The 18,837-nt window shown below is 39.6% G+C and overlaps 1 protein-coding gene across 1 annotated transcript in view; it reads right to left on the reverse strand.

The window, feature by feature from the left end:
• Positions 1 to 18,837, reverse strand: part of MAP3K20 (mitogen-activated protein kinase kinase kinase 20) — a 157,049-nt gene that overhangs the window by 33,189 nt on the left and 105,023 nt on the right. The window contains exons 10-11 of the mRNA XM_081815326.1: positions 15,851 to 15,957; positions 8,395 to 8,530 (exon numbers count right to left, since the gene is read on the reverse strand). Coding sequence (XP_081671452.1) covers positions 8,395 to 8,530; positions 15,851 to 15,957 — 243 coding nt within the window. The remainder of the gene's footprint in view (positions 1 to 8,394; positions 8,531 to 15,850; positions 15,958 to 18,837) is intronic.

Below are 18,837 nucleotides of genomic sequence, written 5' to 3' on the forward strand. Positions count from 1 at the left end.
GTCCAGTGTTACCAAAAACCAAAAAGGGTATCAATATTTAACTCAGAGTAGCTTTTAAAATGATCTTTTATGAAATGCTCAGTGAGCACTCTGAAAAATAAAGTTATGTACACATCACAGTGCTATGAGAAGTCCTTCTGGCTCTCTCCCACATCTTACCTCCGATTCCTTGATTTTAATGGGGATCTGTTCTGAATACCTCAGCTGTTGCTGAAGTCTAACAAATGTGCTGCGTGTTAAAAATCACTGGCTGCACGCCGGCCCTCAACATTTCCAGACCGTCCAAAACAAGTGTGCTCTGTGCCTTCAACTACTTCCCCTTGGTTATGAAATGTAGAATATTAAAATGTGATTTTACAACAGAGAGTCCTTTTAAATTAACCTCCCTCGGTGATGGGTTTCTTTTTTATTTTGGAATTAGTCTAATAGGAGAGTGACCCCCTCCCCCAAATACATCATTTTGCTATTTTATAAAGTTTCCACCAGCATTCTTCAGGGGAAAGAACCCATTTTTCTACAGGTGGGGATTTAAGATAAATGTCACCAACCTATAAAATTCATATTGTATAGCAGTTGTCATTTTGAAACTGCATCTTTTGACTTGAGCAAGTTTGTTTAGGTGGGAAATGAGATGTAGAACTCTAAAACTGCCAGCTTTAGCAAGTTTCTCAGTGGGGGGAGGGACAATGCTGTTGGTATTGTGGATGGAGTTCTTCACTGGGTGGGGCTGCCCCTGGCGCTGGGCACTCCACACACGCCCAGTCCCTGTGACAACCCAAAATCTGTCCCAGCACTCGGGAACACCATTAGGGGCCCCAGATGAAAGTGTATGATCTGTATGATCGACTATATGAATACAGAAAAAAAGATGAAAAAGAGTAGTTATATTTTCAGTTGTATGGCTCTGACAATTATTACTACAGAGTTTGTTATCATTTTGAATCTTTAAATTTCTTAGTGTTTCTTTAATTATTCTCTTTATAAATGTACATTCTTGTAAGATAACTGGAAATACATCCAACATCAATAATTTGCCATTTCAAAAACTGATCTGAAAAGTGAATTAGAAGGTGCACAATTAACATCATCTTTAGAAATTCTATGTAATAAACAGTTCTTTTAAAAAGTAATAAAACTAATAATAGAGTCTAAAAGTCTTCTACATAATCTTCACAGAGTGAGACCCCTTTAAAATTCTGTTTATATGATTCAGATTTTAGGGATGTTCAAAACCGTAGAAAGACACTGATTTGGAACAGAGTAAAATAATGCTGTGTGGCAATTAAAATACGATGCCAAGTGGAGAACAATTTCATGCTTGTCACTGAAGCTTTCAATTCTGCTGTATCCTAAATCCCTGAGGTTTCTTCGTGGTAAGAGTATTGAGCTACAACCATCTCTGGAATACTGGTGAGGAAAATGGCAGCGCTTGAGAGATCGGGGAAATCTTACCTAATTAATGGTAAACCTTGGTCTGAGTATAGAGAGTCCTATTACCTTTCACTTTGGGCCCTAACTGGCTCCTTTTATTAATGCACCAAAATTTTATGTGTAATTACAATAGGTTTATTATGTAAATGAAGAAAAATATCAGTTTCATTCTGTTTATATGTTCTAATTTTGTTGATGATTCTTACAGAGGAGAGACAGGGTTTAGATTCTTATGTAAAGTGCACAGATCCCAATATCAGCCCAGAGATTCCTGTCAGTGAGGCCTTCTCTGCCCAGTGTCAACTCCGCAACACTCCCCTGTGTGTGTTATCCTCTTTCCCCTGCTCCCCTTCTCAGCATGCTCTTGTCAAACGTTTACATAACGTAGGGCATTTGTTTTGTTGATTGTCAGGCTCTCTGCTCACTGGCATGGATGCTCCATGAGCGCAAGCATTCCCCTCTAGCTGGTCCCTCGAACAGTACCTGGCACAGAGAGGGGGCTCAATGAATATCTGTGGAACAAATAACTACCTTTACCCAGAAAGATGTGCAGGAGGCTTTTAAACTGCTTCCTCTTTGGCTCTCTCCTTCAGGTTGCTAGACCACAGTGACCTGGACATGCCGCAAAGTCGAGAGTCGAAAACCATCCCTCTGCTGCACTCCCAGATGTTCTGCTTGAGGGGCTCAGCCTGAGGGAGGGAGCACATCTCTGCTGAGCACAGACAGGATGCCTGGATGTGCTCGTGCCTGGGTGCCGCCAGGACTAGCTTGCGGTGAGCACGTATCTGTGTATGTTTGCATGGACAGAAGGTGTACCACTGGCTACTAGGGAACCCATCCTCTAGGGGAAAGGTCTACCTATTCCTTCTGTTTTTACTTAGTCTGTGGGTGGAGGCAGGGCCTGCAAACGCCTCAGGTACACAGGCTTCAAAGAGCAACAGATTAAATTTGTTTATATAGTTTATATTCTAAGAATGTTCTCTCATATCTTTCCTGAAAGCTATTCACTTTAACTTCCATCTCCTACTACTCAACAAACATGACTTGAAATTGATAGTTTTGTTTTCCAGGTTACTGTAACTACTTATTTTTTTAGTATCTTTTCACTGGCTAAAATTAACTGACCACTTACCATGGGCCTGGTACTGTGTTAAGTGCTTTACATGTAATATTTCATTTCATCCTTACAACAGTCCTTTCAAGTGGGTCCTGTTGTTATTCCCATGTCAAAAATGAGCAGACAGACACACAGAGGTTAAATAATTTTTAACAGATTACACAGCAGTTCTGAATCCTAATTTGACTCCGGATTCTTCTATCTCACTGTGTATAGTATATAGATTATTCTACATTTCACACCCAGAACATTTTAATAGTTATTTTTCTCCAAATAAAGCTGGCACAGCGTACTGATCATTTTGTGATATTTTTCAGCTGTTAATAGGGATTAGAAGCATGTCATGTTTCAAATTTCAAGAGGCTTTTTATGATGGAATATAGTTGGAAATAGTATTAGATAATATCTATGATGATATCCTTTCTTAAATTTCCCATAAAAAGAACCACCAGAAGTATTTTAGTTTAATAGTCAAATGAATGGCACTTCTTCCCAATACAGAGTGAAAAAAAGTTTTTGTGCCTTTGCCTTTGTGTGTGTGTGCGCGCGTGCGTGTATGTGTGTGTGTATGCATACATATATATGACTACAAATGTTTTGTAGTTTTTTTATCAGTGTTTTACAGTTTAAACAAGCTTTGACAAATATGATAACATTCTGAGAATATTTCTCTGGTGAACTAGGTTGTCGGAGCAGCACCTACATTTACTTCCGTTTAACACTGGCATGGCTGAGTCAGGGTTAAAAGAAAAAAAAAAAAAAGACAACTCTGGAAGGCTGGATTTGATCTAAAAAGGACCCTTCATCTGGTACTTCTGTCTCAGTAAGTTTAACTTATCTGTGCTATTCCTTTCATAATCTTTTAGTTCCCTCTTTAAAACCTTTATACATATATCTAGAACCCAGGATGCTCCTGCCCCTCTGGAAAACACACACATGCACACCGCACGGGGGGGTGCACAGCTGGTCTGTGTCAGCACTTGGTGTCAGCCTACAAGTAGCCCTTTAAGACCATCTCTTTCTCCTTTTATAAACTAAGCCTTAGATGACTGTGTGTTGTTCAGAAGCTTCCAGGACTAGCACTGGTATGAAAGCCTACAACATCTGCTGATGGTTTCAAATTAGAGCATTTCTTCTCCCAATGTACTATTGAGAACATCTCTCAGATTTTATTGTGAGTAGCTGTGCCATTAAGGATCGAAAATTCTTGGCATTTCGGTATTTCGGAAGAAGTATTTGTTATAGCCTTCTTTCATCTCAGTTTTTTTATTGTAAGATTTTGTAGTCACTATCAATTATTTCTGACAGTGCAGTGTATTATCATAAGAAAAAAAATGTAGTGTGTTACAGGAAAATCAGTGTCAAAGAAGAATTAGAGGAGGTAAGAGTGCTTTTTCAAAATGTAAGTCTTCTTAAGCAATTAAATAAATGAAATCAAATCAAATACAAACGTTAAAGTGTTTAAAAAAAAAAAAAAAGCCAGAATGTAATTAGTTAAAACTACTATATTGTAATAGAATCACAAATTTCTATAATCAGGCACCACATTTGCTGACTCATTAAATATACCTTTCTGGCTTAATTCCCCCCGCCCCCCATTTTTCTGTAAGCAGAAAAAAAAAAGTAAAATCATTCAAGAAATGACCGTCATAGAAATGTGATTGGCCTACAGATTCAGTGCTTAGTTTTCTGCCTCCTTACTGGTTTTTGTACAGACTGAGATAGCAAGTTTCTTTCGTTTTTCCAAACATTTTCAATTTTATTACTTTGCTTTCTGGTTTCATTCACTATTATTATCCATGTCATTATCCTCCTCCTCACCGTCATCATCATCATCATCGTCACCTTCTGACAAGTCAAAATCACTGAACCCCAGGGCCATGTTGACCTTCTTCCCCCTTCTCTTAGATGTGGTTTTGGAAGAATTCTGCTTGGCTTGCATGTTTATCTGCATCCCAGAATGCAACACAGCTCCTGCTTTGTTCATTGAGAAGACATCCCCAAAGCCCATCAGCATCATGGCCTGCAGACTCTGGTTCATGCCATGGCCCTCCCCGTTACTTGCTGCTGTGATCTGACATGACATCTCTGCACTGTTTGACTCCTCTGTCTTAGATTCAAAGTAAGACTCCTCAGACATTCTTGCAGCAAGAGGCAAGAGAAGCTGTCATGAGGAAAGAAAGGACAGAAGTAAAAAGAGAAATTAGGACCAATTTAAATAAAAGAAACAGATACCACAAAATTAGTGGGTGCTGCACCGAAGGTAAATGATTAGTGAAACAAATGAATGTCGGGAATTATGTGAGAATTTATTTAATGGCAGGTCTGGCTCCAGCGTATTTGCCGTAATTTATAAATGACAGAGTAGATCACAACCAAAAGTTTGCAAAGCATCATGGCAGGCCAAATTTCAAATGGGAAGGAAGTTGCAAGTTTTAAGCCCTCATATCACTTAAAATAGTTTTGAGGATTGCACTTAATTTTTCCCAATTTCACTTTCACAGAAACATTTAGCTAACTATGAAATTAAAAAAGAAAATAAGGAGAGATTAAATCTCAAGTAAAAAATCAAGAAATGTTGTACCAAAGAATAAAGCTTAGAGGAAGCGTGAGAACAGTTCAGTGGTAAATACCCTTCTATGGAAATCTGGGCCATTAATCTCCTTTTTATCTAGATTACTATTTGACACTAAACTAAAAATGAGTCTAGAATTCACTGGTTTCCATTTATTATTTATTACAGCCAAATATAATGCTATTCAACTTATGACATAATTCACATGTAAACAAACTCTAGATCTGTCTCTAATACTTAATTTATAAACAAGTACGTAAATACAAATGACAACTGGGAGGAAAGGGAATTAGTATTAATTTAGACTGTTACCTTGTGCTCTATTCTCTAAGTGTCCTTTTAGCAAAATTTGTTTTCTAGGAATTCCCCCTCTCACTGTGCACACTGACATCTATTTTCTACCTTATGTAATTATTTTGAACAGCTAACCTATTCCCATAAGTATTGATCATATTCATTTCAGAGGTAGAATTGTCAGGATCTAAAAAGTGTTCCTGCTTCTTTTGAGGAATAAGCAAACTGAGGCTTATATTTTTGGTATTGCTTAAATATTGGTAAATTTATGATAAACAATATACAAGTAACATATGGAATGACCTTTACATCCTGGGTGTAAAGATACATTTTAAGGCCGATTTCCTAATTTTTAAATTGGAGTTTTTGGGTTTGTTTGTTTTTTGTTTTTTTTAAAGTAATCTCTACAACCTATGTGGGGCTTGAACTCATGACGCCAAGAGATCAAGCGTCGCATGTTCCTCCAACTCAGCCAACAAGGCGCCCCCTGGAGTCACAAGTTTTTTTAAAAAATATCTTACTCTGTTAGGAAAAGATCTCCAGAGTTGTTAGCTCAATAACAACTTCATAAGCTTCAGCTAAAAAGTACCAGTTATATGGAAGAAAAAAATTGCTTTAGATCCTTTAACACTGGAAACAGGATATTACTTCCCTTGCAGTCAAACTTCCCAGCTTTTCAGATTTGTTTTCAAATGTTAGATTCTCTTAGGGAGTGCTTTGTTGCTGATTTATTTTATTATTTCATGGGTCCTTCCTCACATTATGTTAAGTTCTCAACAGCTGTCTCTCAAATAAGTTTTTATTTTGAAAAGAAAATTTTTACATCAAGCTACAACAATAATTAAAAAATAAACATTGTCCATATTTATGTATGGAGAATTCATCTTCCCAGATACCTTCAACTAATGTTTTAATTTCAGGAAAGATAATAGTGTCCTTCCTAGGAATCCAATAATTCCATCTTTTATGAAGTTACATAAATGTTAAACTTTTATAATTAAGATGAGGCTACACACATATGGAAAGCCTAAGCCTCCAGCTACTTCCTTTTAAAAAGGTTTGTTTTATCTTTCTCTCAGAAACCTCATTTAAAGTCAACTAGAAACTGATGTAAGGATAAAAGAAAATACCTACTTAGAAAATGCCTGAGCACAAACTTTCTTTCCTTCAGAAATACCAGCTCTAAGCAGAAGAGACATTAAAAGCAAGTACTGTAAGAAAGAAAACTTAGCCCTCATAGGTAAAAAAAAAGAAAAAAGAAAAAGAAAAAAAGAAAGAAAAAAAAAAATCTGAGACCATGCTTCATACTGTCCATTGTTAGATGGTAGCCTTCAGAGCAGGTCCTTTACAGAAAGTTTTCTGGAGTTAAAACGCAAGCATATAACCTACTGAGCACTCCTACGGTTTCATTATGTATTACACAACGTTACTAATAGCAATAATGTGTGCAAGGCAGCCCATGATTTCTTAGCAAAACTAATGCCAATAAACCAAAGAAAGATTCTAAGGCATACTGTAACAGGTAGTTTAAAGTTTTTTTTTAACAATGCTACATTTAGAAGGAGTCAAGCCATGCAGTGCTTTATAGCTTAAGATTTCAATGTACTTAAAAACAAAAAACAACACCTCTCAGCCTTCAGAAGACAGCCATATTTCTGCCTCTCCTCAGCTCTGGGAGAAGCAGTGCTCCTTGCAGACCCTTAGGGTAATGCTTTCTGAGTCTGCCGGTTGGTACCAATTCAACCAGAACAGGAGACTTCCCTCGACTTCCTTCTTGGGAGGCAAGTTAAATTCACTGAACTTATAAAATGTGGTACCTTTTAATGTCCCACGGTAGTCTTACGTATAGCAATTCAGTTCTTACTTTGGAAATCCCTGCACAGCCAAAGTCATTTCGGAAAAAGTTAAATCTGATAATAAACATTTAACTTCACTGTATTTCCCTTTTCTGGATATCAGGTTGCTTCTCCACATGAACTGGAAAAGGAGGCAAACTCTTTTATTCTTTAGACACTGGAAAATACTTTGCACCTGGGCACTGGCTGCTTAATGAAGATTAAGGCTTTTGAAAATAGGAAACCTTTTTGAAGATTACAAAGTGAAGGGCATTTAAGTATTTTTTGGATATAACTGCCACAGCAACTATCAAAAATGAATTTAAGATACCTAACAAGATTACCTCTAATTTTACCGTTACTTGTGATTTATTACCCATTAAGAACCCTGGAAAAGCCAATGATAAACTTAATTCCTGAAATGATAAATCATTCAAAATAGGGAAGAATCCTAAAATTTGATTAGACTTTAATATATCATGGCAAGATATAGGCACAAGCTAAATATGTAACTAGTGAAATCCTTAAAAAGAATTTTTATTTTCCTCTAAATAGAAGACTTGGAAGAAAACCAAGGTATTTCCTAAGTGTAGTAAATACTGGAGGCTTGTCCCAAGGGAAGTCTTTTTCCAATCTCTTGCTGCAATGATTATAACACTAAATCGAGCGAGGAATATTAATGCTTGTCATTTATATGTCACTAAGTTTGCTTTCTTTTAGGAGGAAAACTTGGTTAAGTTCTGCCACATCAAGACTCTTGGACAGCTAGCTGCCGCGGCATTACGCTTATTAATTACTGATGGACTCCATGGAGTTAATCAGCCTTTAGGCACATGTTCTGGGGATCTAACAGATGGTATGAAAATACACTGCATTTTATTTTTGTAATTCTAATATACAAACACACTGATAATAACAGTTCTTAGAGAAAGAGCCAGAAATAGGCTAAGCTTTTCTTTTAAATTTCTGGCATTTTGTTAATTGAAATTAGATCTGCGTGTTACTTGAGTGTCAACGCAGCCCCGTTCCCGTGCAGGCAGAAGGCAGCAAGTGAGGTGGTGGTGGGGGGGGGGCTGCCATGCTGCCCCGCTCGGCTACATCTTCTACGTGGGGGGCTGAGCCACCCTGGTGGGAGCACTCACCGGGGTGTTGGACTGCTCCGTCAGCTTTTGCTCCCACATCCTCAGACGTCTTTCCCTTTCTTTGAGTTCTTGCTCTTTACAGCTGAGGTCCCGTTCGAGTTTCTTCAGCCTCTCGAGAGTTGCCTCGATTTCGCACCTGCACAGGGATGACTGGTTTAAGTCTCAGCTTTGCTCAAGAGTTAGTAAACGCTTAGTGGTTCATCAGAAGGCTTAATCACTGTAAAAGGCTAACATTTGCGCTTTTATTTTTCACCAGTTTTATTGAGATATAATGGACCTACATCACTGTGGAAGTTTAAGGTGTACAGCATACTAACCTGAGTTACACATACTGTGAAATGATGACCACTATAAATTTCGTTAGTATCCATCATCTCATACAGAGAAAGCAAAAAAAATTTTTTTCTTGTGATGAGAATTCTAAGATTGACTCTCTAAACAACTTTCACATATATAATACATTAGACTATAGTCATCGTGCTACACATTACATTCCTTGGACTTATGTATCTTGTAACTAGAAGTTTATGCCTTTTGACCACCTTCCTCCTATGTGCCCTCCCCCCCAACCTCTGGTAACCGTCAATCTGATCCCTTTTACCCGTGAGGTTGGGAAAACGTGCTTCTAAACCAAACAGTCAACTATCAAAGAAGAAAATCTGTCATATCCTGCAAAATCAACAGGTAGTTTCTAGTTTGGGAAAAGAAGTTCAAAACACTTCTTTAAAATCACCTCTTTAGGGGCGCCTGGGTGGCTCAGTTGGTTAAGCGACTGCCTTCGGCTCAGGTCATGATCCTGGAGTCCCTGGATCGAGTCCCGCATCGGGCTCCCTGCTCGGCAGGGAGCCTGCTTCTGCCTCTGACCCTCCCCCCTCTCATGTGCTCTCTCTCATTCTGTCTCAAATAAATAAATAAAATCTTTAAAAAATAAAAAATAAATAAATAAATAAAATCACCTCTTTAACAAAGCACTGAAGACCCCCTGGGGTAGAGCCTGAGCTACGGAGCTGCATCCTGGGTTAGCTAGTTAGGGAATGCTGACCTTCAGGTAGCCCTTTACAGTTCAGAAAGCACTATTACACAGTATCTCATCTTATTCCTGTAACAGCCCCCAGAAACAGGTACTAATCCCATACAGATGGGGAAAATGATATTCAGGTTAGGTGATCCACACCACATCACCAGTAAACTCACGTTCGCTTATTCCCTAGCTGGGTGCCTCAGTCAACTGATTAACTGACCCAGTTTCCTCAGCTCTAGGGGGTGATGATTATCTTACATCAGGGTTCCCCCCTTGCCTGATCCTAATAACTACCTGGGCAGCTTGTTAACAAATATACAACAAAACACAGATTCCCAGGACCCTTCTTTAGGGCTCATGATTCAGTAGGGCTGGGTGGGGCCTAGGAATTTCCATTATTTAATAAAAGACCCAGGTGACTTTTATAATCAGGCAAGTGTGGGCCAGATGAACTCTAAGATTCTTTTCAAAGTCTAATCATTTTTTTGGAAGTTCCCTCCTTAGTCTCAATAGGCCAACCAAGCTCACCCCTTGGAATTTGTCCAGTTCTAGGAACCCGTCCTTTGTAGAAAATGAACTGTTGACATCGCTCAACACAAGCTGTCTTCCTTCAAGGCTGTCACAGTGTGTAAGTCTCAGTTACGCTCTGAGAGCTGGAAGTGCCTTCCCTTGGGTTTCTGAAAGGCCTGGAAGCAGCTGATGGCTGGAGGTTAACTCCGTGCTGCTTCCGGGTGCCACTGAGCCACACCTGCTGTACCCAAGGCATGAGGCTGGCTGGGACCCTGACTATGGAAGGTACTGCCCCAGACCTACGTAACCCAAATCTGCCTCTTAGCTCCAGGGACAATTAGAATACACGGCCATCTCATTCCAATGCCCTCGTGGATGAGAACTAAATGAAAATAAAAATGCTGTGGGCATTAACTGGCAACATCCAAGACAGGGAGCAGCTACTGAGGGGGGTCTGGATCTCGGCCCGGCACTTTGCTTCCCTGGCTGTCTGAAAGGTACCCCTTGGCGCCAGGGAGGTAGCAAGTGAGTGTAAAAGCATCTGCTGTCAGCGCTCCAGCCCTTTTCCTGGTGCCATTTGAAAATGATAGAACGATAGAGTCATACTACATACCCTAAAGAAAGGCACTAAGTCAGCAATCTTTCAGAATCATGACTGTCATAAAATCCAGATTGTATATTTCTGGGTATTTCTGACAAGAGTATTATGCCCCTTCAGAGGTGAGTTTGCGTTTATTTTCCAAATGGAGGACTGAGGGGGAAAAACCACTGTGGGAAACCTTAGGTGAAACTTCTGTGACGAAGGAAGGACGGACGAGCCACCCTGGGAAACGGAGGGGGTCAGCGGGTGATGGGAGAAGGCAGCACGCTCCGTGGCGGACGGCCGGGGCCTGGGGCTGCGGCTGCGGTGTGCTCAGTGCTTCAGCCCCGCCAGCGGCACCCTGCCAGAGGGACGGAGCGCGCCCAGACTGTTTGGTCGGGGTACACGGCCAGCACATCCGAGTTCCCTCGTAATTTAAGCCAAGTTTCAGCTCTGGGAGCCGACTGTGATTTTGAGCCCTTCTGGAAAACAGATCAACAGTTAAGTAAGCTGAAAGCTGCGACACAGGGAACCAAACACTGAGTAAAATGTGCTTCCTCAACCCATCTCCTCAGGCTCAGCACTTCCAGCTCTGCTCCCCCAGGCGCCCCGGGTCTGCAGGGAGTGTCGGATGCAACGCAGACCCCAGGGGGGCATCAGGACAGCTGCCCCCTCGCTGTTCCCTGTGTTGCCCATGCACTGTTTTGCATCACAAGCATCTGTTGATGTGCCTGTATCACCTTCCTGTTCGATAAATAAAAGTGTTTTAGTTGATGAAAATTACGGTTTTTTTCTTAACCCAAATCTAACTAAGGTTGACTTCCCCTAGTATCAATTCTCCATATGCCAAAAACAGAGTGAACTGGAGTTCTCTTTTTAAGGTCAATTTGTAAAAACAGCCATATTATACATGACGATAAATAGGTAGTATGTATAGTAATGTTATATATTAAATGATTGGTGCTAATATCCAAATTGCAAAGGTTACATTTTTTGATCTGTTTTTTGTTTTTAACAAGGCATGCCACAGCGAGAGTATTCTGATCACCAAGGAGGACTACAACCAGCAAAGTATTCTGCCAAGAGGCCCAACTCCGAACACGCCATCCGAGCACCACAAAGCTTGCTCAGTGCGGATTACCACGGGTCTGGAGACAGTCACATGGGGCAATGAAAATTGCAAACATGACCAAGAGGGTGACACATTTCCTGTTCTTAATACTCACTGCTATTATTGCTAATAAGTCAATAAAAGGAGAGACAAGCTAAAGATATGATGAACAAGGAAATGCCTGACAGATTTCTTTCCTATCATCTAATAGGTCAAAGGAAAAAACATAGTTTATGTGGTTGTTAATAACCTAATTTTAAAAACAATTTTAAGAACCATCTAATTCTCTAAAACAGGATGTTTCATCGGGTCTATGTGTAAGGAAGCTCTACCAGAAAACAAGCGTTTGCCAGAAACACCAGATTTCCTACACATGCTTTTGACCCTAGTCACGTGGTTTCAGACACCAGACAAAAGGGAACAGTCTGAATGTGTTGTTCTTAGAAATATCCAGATGATCTGACAAAGCATTTAATTCTTTCTAGTATGTGGCATAGAGTAAGATAGTTGTTTTGTCTTAATCATAACCTAAAGTAATCATGCTCTGTAGTATTTCTCTTTGCGCAAAGGAATCGAGTCAAGTGAACTCCGCGTGCTAGATGAGTGGAAGGCTTGGCACCGGCCATGGGGGTCCAGGAACAGCACCGCATAGACTGTGTGCCCCGGCAGGCCTGTGGGACCAGACCACGTGGGTTCTAGCACTGGCTCTGTCTTACATGGTGTGATCTGGGACAGGTGACCCAACCTGTCCAGGCCTCAGATTTTACATCTGTGAAAGAAGTTAGGATGGCCATGTGGATTAAAACAAGATGATCCAGGTAAAGTACAAGCGTCTGGTAAGAATATAATGAATGACAGCTGTGTGTATTGTGACTCTAATTAACATCATTACTACCCCCTATGTTTTTAACCAGTTGCCAAGTTCAGTTAAAACAGCTCTACGACTTCTCAGACTAGTTTAGTGGTTCAGGTAAAGATAGGTATTCTCTCACCAGCCCTGAGGATTAATTAGCTCCTGAAGGACAGCCAAGGAAGAAGCCAGCTAGGCAACTGCTTGCTTTTTACTAAAATACATTAATGTACTACCAATGTTATTTTCCTCATCTTTTCATTGTGAAGCATTTAAAAAATGTATTCAACTATCCAGGTTTGCAGGACATAAAGATCTCCAAAGAGAAACCACTCTCTCATAATTTCATTATCCAATGGTAATACTGGCCTTTTGATACTTTTCTCTCTGTGCACACAGCATATACACATAAATATGTCTATTTTACAAAAAACCGGAATCATTCCAGTCATACTGGACCCTAGTGCCTCTATTTTTAAATCATCTGTCAGATCTGTTATATCATGAATGGCTCCATCTATTCTGTATATGGAGATATTATCAGTTTTTAAAACCATAAAAACCACAAAAACCCCAAAATCTTTTTATTGTACTTTATGCCATTCTAGTTTGCAATTCTAAACGACGCTGTGCTAATAAGCAGGTGTCCATACATTCTTGCACAACCTTTCCATTTATTTTCTTAGAGATAAAATGGTAGTGGTGGAGGGGTCTGAAAGGTAGTATTTTCACCAGCAACATACTAGAAAGTTTATAATGCTGGATATTTTCATAATGTAAAACTTTGCCAATCTGGTAAATGAATTATGTTCCCTTATAGTTACCTGATTGGTAAGTGAGGTTAACTATTTTTCATATATTTATTGGCCATTTGATTTCCCCTTTTGTGAAATGCCTTTAGAATGGGACTATAATTAAAGTATTATTTTAGACAGTAACTCTGTCTACTACAGTGGTTTTCAAAGTGTGATCTGGGGACCCATGAGAGGTTTTCAAACGATTCAAGAGGTTAAACTGTTTTCAGAATAACATTAAGACATGATTTGCCTTTTCTACTCTCATTCTCTCACGAGCGTACAGACTGTTTCCAGAGACTTCATGAGAGGTGGCAAAGCCACAGGCTGAATGTAGAGGCAGGATTTATTGTTTCTTAAATGAATCAATAACTACATATTTACATTTTTTTCTCCATTCTCATTTTGAGTGTGGTAAATATTGACAGATGTAACTCACTGAAACAAAATCTCTTTGTAGTCCTCAATAATTTTTTAGAGTATAATGGAGTCCTGAGACCAAAAACTTTGAGATGTGCTGAGCTATTATATGGGGGGAAATGGTTGTTGAGCAGATGGCCTTTGTCTTGGAAGTTCATGACGGCTATTGCTTTTGGCCATATGGAGCTTTTACATTTTTATATCGAAAACTTACCAACTCCCTCCCTATATTCTGATATACAGTATCTGAGATACTACATCTCAAGGGTATCAGTAGTAATGTTAAAATCCCACTGATCTTTTGGAGAACAGATCAAACAGCATCTCCCCAGGAAATCCTCTTATTATCTTGTCAGACTAGATTAGATTTCATGGTTGTATAGTCTCACATGTCCAGTACTTCTCTGTCATCATACTTATCAAGAGTCCTAAAACGTTACTTGTATATTTATATTTAGCAGTTTGACATGAGACACCCCAGTCCATGTGCACTGGGGCCCTTCTGCTCACCGCCACAGCACAGGACAGGAGCACCTTGCCGCGGCAGAGATTCAGGCACTATCTGAATGAACGAATGTCAGAAGCACACTTGTCATAGTCAGCAAATTAGCTTACATATTTATATTCCCTTGTGTAATACCGTAATGTCTTTTAATATTACTACCACCGTGGTGTTTCCTTCCTCTAGTATTTATGGACCCACTGCTGTGTTCAAGGCACATTCTAGATGCTGCAGTTATAGTAACGAACAAAAGAAATTATCTGACCCGTTTACATTTCGGCCAGCGAGACACAGATTAAACAACAGACTACAGAACTACTTATGCATTCCAACAGCAGTCGTGGCTATGAAGGAGGTGCTCTCGGGGCACATAAAGTGGAACCTCATCTATCTAGGGTCAGAAACATTTCCCTAAAGACATGTTATTTCAGTTGCTCTCTGAATGATGAATAGGAGCCAAGCTGGATGTGGGTGTCAGGGGTGGTACGCCGCTGAAAGGGATGAATTTTATACAGAAGAAACTGCATTTGCAAGGACTCTGCATGAGGAAGAAATACGCATCTGTTGAGGGACCAGAAGCCAGAAATTAAGAGGCAGAACTATGCTCCTGAGGTAAGACTGCTGAGGTCAAAGCACAAAGGGTCTCATGAGTCTTGTGAAGCATTGGCCTTTGTACTAGAGTAATCCCCTACGTGGATTTAAAAGCGGGGTCATCTGATTAGATTTCCACTGTTCTTGTAGGCAGCATTATTACTTGTTTTGTTAATTATTTAAGTCCAGAACAAAACCCGTCATACCTACACTCAAGCAGACAGTATGACTTTTGTTTCCCTAAATAAAAATCCATTTAACTCACTGGCCCTGGATAGAGTTCAAAGGAATAAAAATAAATAAGGTTATTGTAAAACACAATCAAACAGAAAGCCCAAGGAAATGTCTAATCACAGGAGTAAACAACGCCATCGTTTTCAGAGTACATGCAGTATTCCCTGGGCATCAGCAGGTGGCGTAAGGCGTCGCATTACCACGGAGGCTCTCAGAAGCGGAGATAAGTTACTTAAATCTCTGCTGCGTCAGGGAGGAATAATGTCAGCTCCCAAACATGCTATTTATATTCCTGCAGCACGTGACCCGGCTCAACTGTCTCATCCCAGGCTTGCTTCTTCCACTCACACAATACAATTCTCTCATTACTAAGTTTGTTTTACACTTGACAAAATTTAATAGGATTTATAACATCAAAAGTTTTCTTTTAAGTGTTTTTATAGTCTCCCTACCCCCTCCATCAACAGATACAGTACTCTGCAAATCCCTAGGCAAACAGTATTTTTATTTCTCACTGGACAGATGCCAAGGCTTCCTAACACAGTGTGTAATACAGAGAAATGTCTGGTAACTATCTTTTGTCTCAGAAGATGTGATTTCAATATTCTTTCCAAATACTTAGATATATGATAAGGCAACAAGCTTAGAGGATTGCTTTTTTGTTTACATATGAAAAGGAGGACTTATTAGATGTCCAAAAAAATTTAACATAAACAACAAACAAAACTCTAAGTTATGCTTAGAAGTCAGGACTGTCCTCAAGTTCACTGGTGCTCTTCTTCAGTGAAGCTGGTCATGGTCTTTCAAAGCGAGAGGTCATGACTTGGTACAAGGCTTACTTACCTCCACTCTGCCTTGTTGTGCAGGAATGAGTTACACTGGTCGGGAAGGTTAGTGTCGTTTGACATGGACTCCAGAATTGAAATGATTTGCTTAAAAGATGGCCGTTTCTGAGGAAGAGAAAATAATCACTTGTTGGGACTTAAGAAAGCAAGTCTTGAAGAGAAAATCCACAAGCACAGCAATAAGCTCGACACACCACAACAAAATAAAATGGCACACAATGTCCTGAGTTCTTTTACAACTGTCACACTGCTCAGGTTGAAGGGGACCATATTCCTTATTTTCAATAACTTATAAGAACAGAGTCAGATGTCATTATTCTATCTTGTGGCCTAAGGTTGGAATGACAGCTTTTCTCCAGGTAAGGAAAGTACGAATTCTCTCTTGGGTCTGATTAAGGACTCCTAAAAGGGAAAAGGCAAGTCCTTTAAAAACCTATGGGATAGAGCACATTTAGGAAAAGTTAACGGTAGAAGCTGCGTGGTAGGTGTCCTGGTGTTCACCATTAAGATTCTTTCACCCTTTCTGCAGGTTTCAAATTCTTACAATAAAATGTTGGGGAAAACCCTAGTTAATCTATGAGAACTAATACAATTTCCTCAACCACTTGCTCAGAGAAAAATTCCCCAATTTTCAAGCCATCTTAACTTCACTGTTCTCAATGTTTATTCCACATCATAACCCATTTGGAGCCGTGAAACTCTAAGGTACTGTTTACTAGAAATGATAAAGCAGCGGTTAGGTGCATTTCTTCAGCTAGCAGTAACTGTACTTGTCTGTCTCTTTAGACTCTAGCCAAGGCTGAGACAAAAGGTTAAAACAAAAATGGAAGAAAGATAATAAAAGGATGATGCACATTCTCTCTTCATCATGCCTCATAATTATACCATTTCTGAGCAAATTACAGTTGCAGCAATTAAAACATGCATTTTAATTTAGGAGCACAAAACAAGAAGGAACAATGTTGAGGTGGCTTGCTCTCAGGACTTGAGTGCTTCCTACATTAAGAGAGATGATTTTTCCATTTCTCAGGAATATAAATATAAAACTGGGATATTTATTCTGAGTTCTGCCTTCATTGCACTCTTAAGGGAATGTGTGCCTGTGTGTGTTTTAAGTAGAGGGCGTAAGTATCTGATCCACATTAAAGCGTTCTAATAAAAGAAGTAAATGCCTGAAGTAGAAAATTTGAAAAATATTTTGTCTTCTTTTAACTTTATTCCCATTTAATTCCTCCTACTGTGTGTCACTGTGTGAAAGGAAAAATGTTTGAGCTGTTTGCAGAGGAATTATATAATAAATATAGAATTTTCATTTTGCATGGAAAAGCAGGAGAGGCTAATGAATTTTTAAAGAATATTTTTCCCTACGTTTAATCATTCTTGAAATAAAGTAAAACTCTTTTGAAATTAGGTGACAAGTATCCCTAGAAAAACCTTAATTTTATAGGTAGAATATACTCTCAGATGGAAATTTCAAAGTTAACATTTTAAAAACAACAATGTAGAATTTTGTGGTAATGATATTTTATGAATACTCAGGTTGCATAATACAATATTTGGTCCAGGAGGTTCCTTTTAGTATTACATAGGTTTTGTTCACATTAAAAAAATTATAACTAGGATCATCTATTAAGCATCTATATACATTATTTGTTAACTTCATTTTTTTTTTTTAAGATTTTATTTATTTGACAGAGAGAGAGAGAGCACAGATAGAGTGGCAGGCAGAGGGAGAGGGAGAAGCAGGCTCTCCGCTGAGCAGGGAGCCCAATGCGGGGCTCGATCCCAAGGGCCCTGGGATCATGACCTGAGCTGAAGGCAGACGCTTAACCGACTGAGCCACTCAGGCGCCCCTTGTTATCTTCATTTTATAGATAAGAAAAATCCATCTCAGAAAAGTATGGATTGCCCAGTATCACACAGGAAGCAAGTTTCTGAATCAGGCGCAAGGCTCTTAAACCCTCCAATGTGTTTTATCACATGAGGGTAAGATGTTACTTCCTATCAAACTCAGGGCTTTTTTGCCTTTTTTTTTTTTTTTTTCCTATTTAGAAATGCCATTTTAGAACTGGAAACAATACCCACCTTTACTTCCTTCTTCTCTTCGATACAACACTTTGAGCACCTGGTGTAAGCCACTGGCATGACCTGACATTTACCCAACACCAGCTTTCTCTTGTATTCCCTTCCCCCTCCTCACTGCAAAAGAACATTTTTCTACAGGTGAGCCGAGTATTTTCATCTATGTTTTTAAAGCATAAGGGCTAGGGAGAAAAAAAGAAATGAAAGTGTTTAGCCAGTGATAGCTCTCTCTGTATGCACAGGAGTGGCATCCACGAGAGCCTGAACTGCCACATACTTAAAGCCAGAGAACTAAAATGTGCCTTGGTCTGGCTACTTCAGTCAACACACTGGGCCTCTACTTACTATGCATGTGTGAGGTGCTAAGAGCAGCTTCGTTCCCTCAAAGAGGCTGCAATCCATGTAGGAAGAGAGATTTGAAAAATACAACCGCACAGGGTAAGGCAGTAGCCCGGACTCTGGTTTAGGAAAAGGAGGACAAAGTATGGGCTGGGGTAAATAGAATAGCCAGGGAAGGCGGGCCAGCAAAGACCTCAGGGAGGAAAGAAAAGAAGAGGGCATGCCCAGGGAAGGAAGGTGTGTAAGGCCTGACTGGAGATCAGCCACAGAGAGCGCTGGAAATGTGGGGTGTATACTTAAATACAGGGGGGCTGTATTAATTGTATCAGAATAAAATACCTTGAATTTCGGAAGTAAAAATCAATCTTAAACTTTCTTTATACTTCACCTGGCTAGAACACAAGATGCCACTCGTCCTAAAGAAGGATAAACTTGCTGCATGTTAAAGACATGCCAGCTTCATAGCATCAACAGCAGGCCTAATGTCCTTTCTGTGTTAGGTGTTTACACTATTTAATTAATGCACCATAAATGTATATTCTTAGAATTTTAATTAATGAAGTA

Source organism: Leptonychotes weddellii, chromosome 3 (genome assembly GCF_054177405.1).
Source record: "Leptonychotes weddellii isolate Sample4059 chromosome 3, ASM5417740v2, whole genome shotgun sequence".
Classification (NCBI taxonomy): domain Eukaryota; kingdom Metazoa; phylum Chordata; class Mammalia; order Carnivora; family Phocidae; genus Leptonychotes; species Leptonychotes weddellii.